At 41.0% G+C, this 6,993-nt stretch overlaps 1 protein-coding gene across 1 annotated transcript in view; it reads right to left on the bottom strand.

Annotated features, from left to right (window-relative positions):
- Window positions 1–2,084: 2,084 nt before the first annotated feature.
- Window positions 2,085–6,993, bottom strand: part of LOC115020458 (polycomb group RING finger protein 5-B-like) — a 9,811-nt gene continuing 4,902 nt past the window's right edge. Inside the window, 9 exon segments of the mRNA XM_029450506.1 lie at window positions 2,085–2,324; window positions 3,274–3,372; window positions 3,543–3,718; window positions 4,102–4,123; window positions 4,125–4,149; window positions 4,675–4,683; window positions 5,563–5,622; window positions 6,086–6,182; window positions 6,527–6,993. The exon segment at window positions 6,527–6,993 is cut by the window's right edge and continues 308 nt beyond it. Of these exon segments, the coding sequence (XP_029306366.1) occupies window positions 2,100–2,324; window positions 3,274–3,372; window positions 3,543–3,718; window positions 4,102–4,123; window positions 4,125–4,149; window positions 4,675–4,683; window positions 5,563–5,622; window positions 6,086–6,182; window positions 6,527–6,641 (828 nt within the window). The 5' untranslated portion in view covers window positions 6,642–6,993 and the 3' untranslated portion in view covers window positions 2,085–2,099.

Raw genomic sequence — 6,993 nt, 5'->3', positions numbered from 1 at the left:
TTTGTACTGCTAAATAATCTGCGGCCCCGATGAGACCGTGAACAGTTCGGCAGGTTTAACTCTGGATCTGTAAACCCCTCACACCACCACATAATCTGCTCCCAACGTCGGTACCGACCAAGGTACCAGACCACATTTCTCCTCATAGTGTCGGAGAGGTTCATCTGGAATACAGCTGCACAAACATTCCCTTCTTTTGCGTTAGAAAACACGATGACACCTGGGTAACGCTCAACAAAGTAATACATGTTTAATCTGCACAACATTTCATTTCAACATATTTGATTGTTTTCCCTACAATATCTGATCCTGGATCCTGAAGCAGGATCAACACTTCTTTGGGTTTTGTTTGGGTAGACGGTCCCTGAGACCTTTTTAATATTAATCCTGCAGCACCATCTTTCCTTTAGCTTACCCGAGAGCTTTAATAGACTCAGCCTGACACAGGAGGCCTGACGTCAACCTGCTCCTGTCGGGGCAGTAATAGGATGTCACACTGGAATAAAAAACAACTGCCAATGTGATCCAGATAGCGGTTACGCTTTTTTCCAGAACATTTTTGCTGTAATGGAAGACAAATGATGCAACTGTGCTTTGTGATGTTATTTAGATTAGTGAAAGATTGACACAGTGAATAGTGACAGGTAATTCAAACATCTTAACTGGATGATATAATGAACGCCAGCGAGACCTCAGACTGTGGTCGTTACCCGGTCAGGACAGACAGCAGTGTTTCCCTGAAGGCAGTTTCCTGTTCTGACTAAATGACGAGAAGCCGGTAACAGATTCATGTTTCTACGCCGTCCTGACCGGCCTCTGTGTGTCGGGCGTCGGAGGGATAACATTAAATGTAGCTGCGGAGTTGTTGAAGGATGAGACTGATGGATGTCTCTCTCTCTGTCTCTCCTCTCCTTACCTTCTCTCTAACCAGACAGGCTTCAAACATAATGTTGTTTCTCCTTCTCACTCATCAGGAGAAACAGAAATAATTCTGTCGAACATGAGGAGGTGGAGGAAACACTGAAACTATGACGCTAGATAATAAAAATAACAAGCCGTCTTCACGTATTAAAGGTCAGCGATTCAAATACGTTAAAATTCAGAGTTTTCGCCTCAAGTGGATGTGAGTTCTGCACGGCAACTGCTGAGTCACCGTGTTTCATTTAAATCAGAAAGACTAAAATATCAGTTTAATATTTGAAACCATTGATTTAGTGATTGGCGGGTCAACAGACGTCGAGGTTAAAACTGTGCTAAAGGTGCTAAAGGTTCTTGTTATGTGGATGTTTCAGATGAATCTAAGGAGTGCCGATGGTTTGCATGTTGCACATGTTATTGTCAGAGTCGTGCCGCGTGGGACTCGCACCAGTCTGGAGTTGGTCTTGACTTGTTCTTGGTCTGAACTACAACACTGCTCAGAGTCTCAGGTTACATTATAACTATTGTTTCAACACTTTAAAAAGGAGCCTTCGAAACGCTGAAGTTGTTGCAACTTGACACGTCTAAAAACAAGTTCTACGGCGGTTTTCACTTACTTGTATATACCATATGGGATAAAGGCCCAGGTGGAAAAGGACATGACAATGTGTGCAGTAAACAGAAAGTCTGTATCTCACTGTTACATAAGAAGTCAGTTCAAACTGGATTATAACGTTCAAACACGTCAGTGTTGTTGGGAAACACGCAGAGATTTGCCCATATGATGATATAAAGACGAGGAATAATAATTACACATGGAGCTCTTTTTCCTTTTGCCATCCATTCCTAAATATATGCCAATATAAATAAAAGTACAATCATCCGCTCGCTGTTGTGTCTCCGGCAACCAATCAGGTTACAGTTTACATCCACATCTGTGCACAATGTCATTTATCCTTTTAGACGTGTGTGACATTGTCATGATTAGCATATTAATTCTTGAGTTATGACCACAGTGACCTTAAACTTTGACCACCAAAATCTACTTCTATCATTTATCCAATAAGATCCTTATACAGATTTATAGAAGTGTTGTCAACTGTCAATTATGTCACAAAAAAAGTTGGACTGAAGATTGATTTCAGTTTTACACTAAGAACACAAACACACACAACAATGTGTCATGACTCACTTCGACCAGTGCTACACACACACACACACACACACACACACACACACAACACACATCTTTTTTCAGCACCAGTGCATCTCCCCGAGCATGCAAACACGCATAAACAGGAAGAGAGGGGACTTACGTTCTCTCCATGTAGCCTCCACCGGGTCATGTAGATGAACTCCAGCGTGTGATCTCGGCCCATGATCTCTCCGTTACACAACACGTCCAGCTGGACTCAGCAGAGCAAATATGATCAGGAATAAGTTACATTTAACGAAACCATTTCAGGGCAATAAAGTCAACGTGGTGCCAACACTTCTCCAAGGACGACAAGACAGAGAGAGACAGGAAATGGAAATAAAAAAGCAGTAATTGAAAGGAAACCAGCCGACATCATAATCCTGATTGATGATAACAATAATTGGAAAGTAATATTAATGAGCATCTGGCTTTATAAACACTTCTAACCCTCTTAAGTCATTCTGGTCGACTTCAGATTCCTATCGTTGATTAATTGTTTATTTACGCTTCTCTAATGATGATGACTCATGTCCAATAAACTTATGAGTTCCTCTAATAAATCTCTGCTGAACACAAGATTAAAGGTTTGTGGAGAAACTAAGAACTTCTCTGGTCGTGATGTTAGTTAATTGTATTTTATATTATCTTATAATTAACACATTTGCTGTGATTGGATTTGATGTCTAATTGCTCTGTATGGCAGCTTGATAACACTTTTACTTTTTTTGCTTTTCAAACCAGATGATAAGAAAACATTTCCCAGAGAAATGTTCCTCATCTTGCTTTAATCTTGTGTTTAGATGCTGATGATCTTATGTGACAATAAGTCTGTGTAAGCCCCATGAGACCAGTTCAGTAATGAAGTCATCGTCTATATTTAGACATTTTACCAATTAATAATGTAGAAGAGTAAATAAATCAGCATCAGACATGTGACTGCATCAACAGCACGACTTCAATAAACTGCAGTCGGCAAATCAACATAACATCCATGTTAATAAACCTTATTTATAATACGGTGGATCCATAGAAGTTTAAATGTATTCACATCATTGATCCATTTGATATCCAGCTTTAGAGTAAAGCAGAACCTTTCACTGATCAACAGACTTCACAGGACACGCAGACACAGAGGAGTCGAGGAGTCTGTTCCTTACCTCATAAGAACTTGGCAGCTTTAGTTTAAGACTGAGAAACTTCTTAATTGTTCCCACTGTGACTCGACTGGAGCAGCGGATGAACCTCTTCATCAAATCCTAATTGGACAAGAAAAGAATAATGAGAAGCAGCTAAAAGATAAATGTACGTTTTACTTCAAACGTTTACGAGGGACGAGACGCTGACTATCCAAGAAGTCCAAACAACTTCAGTGTTTTTAAGGTTGATGGATTTACAAAGTCAGACTTACTATTATTATCACACCCACCGTGACACTGGTCTCCCCCGACTGTCCCGTGTTGCGCAGGCAGTCCAGACAGATGGCTATCTGAGGGTCACTCCTGTGGCAATCTTCATCGCCGCCGTCATCACCATCACCGCCACCATCATCATAATCGCCTCTGACATCGGGCAGCCCGATCCTCTGACGCCGCGCGTTTTCTGCTGTGGTTTGAGACAAAGGTTTAGTTATGTCATCATAATGACATTATAGAAGGTTGATAAATTATAGTCTTGAATTATTTCCCACTACAAAGTTTGTGTGGCGTGCAGCCTGAGATGTTTAAACAGGAAGTCAAACTTAAGATGTGACGCTAATGAATCAAAACGCAATAAAAACTCTAATCTATTGATTTCACTTCTGCGTCCTGTAATAATGAGAAGAATTACACAGTAAATTATAAGATAAATAAATAAATAAAAGGTTGTACGTTTTTAAAAGTCATGGCTGATTACACACAATGTGGTAAGATGTATCTGGTACTGACAGCCAGAGGCAAAGTTGCTGTATTATTAAAAACATATTCACGCTCTGAGTGACAGCTGACCTTGGCCGTTTTCTCTGGGCTGGGTTCTTCTTCCAGAAGTCCAGTTTCCTGCTGTTTCCTCTTCTGGGTCACATGAACAACACGTAAACAGAAAGTGTCAACAAGCAGCAGGGAGACACAGAGAAGCATTCACACAGAGTCTGTTCTATAAAGAAGGAAGTGATTCTGATATTGCATTAGGATGTATAAAAGTGAGCAGTTCAATTCCAAAAAGACACTTTGGACACTTTGCTGCTGTTATAGGATTCAAACTTAAGAAAAGCAGAATTCATGACGCTTATTTTCACACGACTTGGCCGAGCTGCATCAATAAATCTATGATGTTTGTTCCATCGCTCGGCTGCCAGAGCTCCGTCAGCAGAGGGGAAGTTATGGAGTCATAAAATGAAAGCACCATCACAGCTTTAATTAGACATGTTGACCAAACTGAAGGCTTTTCAGCCCTGCAGGTTTGAACCTGGGTCGACCATTCCAGGACATTGGATCTGATGAATTACTAGCTGCTATGTTGAGTGTGGATAGAAACTGAGAACATTGCACTCATTATAGAAACAGTGGGACTGACAGTAAAACTCCTGCGACCTGTGTAAGAATGTGAAGCAGGATGTAGCACAGCATGTACAGTATGGGTTAGGGTTCAGTTCTGCCTTTTTGGAAGTTACTAGGGCTGTTAAAATCATAGTAATGAGGACACTGTTTAACACCGGCTTCACGATTGCTTAGGTTGTTTCCTCAGAGGTTGGCATTACTCGGATGGTAGCTGCGTTTATTTTGAGGTTGTTAATCAGCGTTGCTAGCGGTTACTATGTGTTCTGGGTGGTTATTAGGGCGTCACTATGTGGTTACTAGGGTGTCGAGGTTGGTTGCTAGGGTCTTGATAAATGATTGCTAAGGCATTCTTGGTAACGGTCTTGCCAAACGGTTGCTAAGATGTTCTTGGTGATTGTTAGGGTGTTGCTACAATATATTTATTACATTAAACTGACAGAAACCAGAGCGCACGTCTCCTCAATAAGCTCCAGATGTCAATGTATCATATATGTATGAGCATGGGATCAAAAGAAAGAAGAAGCAGCATGTATAAACTAAAAGGATGCGAGTGTCATGAGAGAGCAACACAAATGTTTTCTTGTGTATTTTGTTTTTGCTTTCTGCAACATTTTCAATCTTATCGGAATGCTCTGATTAAATATGGTTGTGTTCTGTCTTTGCCCATATGACATTTGGACATCTGGTTTAACTGCATATATTCTAGTGCTGGTTTACAACAGTGTTGCTGTTGTGCATGTTGAAGGCCATTTTGTGTGCAGTAATAGATGATTTGCATGTCTTGTAATAAATTATGTGATCAGCTGTTGTTCTGTTGTTTACTAGATTATTCGTCCTACCCCTCATGGACAGTCACATAATTAAACATGGACTGCACACTAAGGAGACAGATGATGAAACCATCTGGCACACTCACTTTCTCTGAGTCCAGGCACCAGCTTGAAAATGATCTCCTCTAGGGTGTTGTCCAACCTGAGAATATGGAGAGAGAAGCGTGTGGGGAGGAGGAGGAGGAGGAGGAGGAGGGAAGAGGAAGTTGCATGATGATTTAAAGTGACAGGAGGAAGAGGGGAAGCAAGGAAGTCAAGTAGGAATATAACAGAGAGTAAAAATAAAGAGGAGCAAAGAATGAATCGTTAGGTAGTGAAAACATTGTAAAAGACAAAGCAAATGACCAATCAGAATGAAAGAAGAATGAGGGACGTGGTAAACAAGACAAGAAGGACGGAACAATAACAGGTGGATGAAGGCTGAATGGAAACACACGTGTGGTGCTTAAAGTGTCATTTTTAAAACTTAGCAGCAAAGATGAAGAGAAATAGCATAAAAGCAGAAAGATGAAGATAGTTTCAGGGTGACACACTACCAATGAAGAAGAAGCAAGAAGCTCAATCAAATAAAAGACGGGACGGAGGGAAGAATAAGTGCACATTACCTGAGCATCTCCAGTGGGTTGGTCTCATGCACCTGGATGCCACATCTAGGACAGTCATTACTATCCTCAAAGTGCTGCACAATGCAGCTCTTACAGACTGCAGAAGAAACAACAACATCATATTTATTGAGGTTAAATCTGATTCTCAATGGCAACTTAACTTTGTCGAGACAGTTTGACGGCATCTCGTTTAAGATTCCAAAGAATAAAATAAAGAAACCAGCCTTGAAATAGAGAACCGTGCGCTGGTTAGCCTGCTAGCTAGCAGGTTAGCTTGCTTTGCAGATAGTTTGCTGACTCACGAGCTTGTTAACTCCCCTGCTGGTAGGTTAGCTTGCACGGTAACAAGCTAATGACGTGTTCACGTGTTTGAATGAATGTGACCTAAAACCAACAAAGAAATGTGGAGATGCGTTTGTGTGTGTCTGTTGCTTCACTCACAGGTGTGCAGGCACTCGGTGACCGTGGTCGGTTTAATCAGGTAACCTCGACACAGGTAACAGGTGATGAAATGATTAAAGTCTTTCACCAAGGGCTTCCTTCCTGCAGCAGCCATGTTTGGAGTTCTTGTAGCAACGCTACAGCAAGATACTGAGCAGGAGTCAGAGTTACAGTTAAAAGCTGAAGGGGAAAGTCACTTTCTAGCTTTATAAAAGAAAAACATCCATTCACAACAATAAGGAATGGAAAAGATTACAGCTACAGGATAATATTGGGTGTAAAGGGCTTGAATCTTCACCAACGCTGGCTAATCTTAGTCCAGGCTAGTGCATACAAGTGTTCACTATTCACAATTTACGAGAGAGACAAGAGATCCTGCTGTGTGAAATCCTGCTCCATCCTTGACTAAAATTCTATTTTGTAATCAGTTTTTCTTTGGAAACATCTCCCACTCAGATCTTATTCCA

The sequence above is a fragment of the Cottoperca gobio genome, chromosome 15, assembly GCF_900634415.1.
Source record: "Cottoperca gobio chromosome 15, fCotGob3.1, whole genome shotgun sequence".
NCBI lineage: Eukaryota > Metazoa > Chordata > Actinopteri > Perciformes > Bovichtidae > Cottoperca > Cottoperca gobio.
Note: the sequence above shows the minus strand (reverse complement) of the source record. Positions and strands in the feature narration are given on the sequence as shown.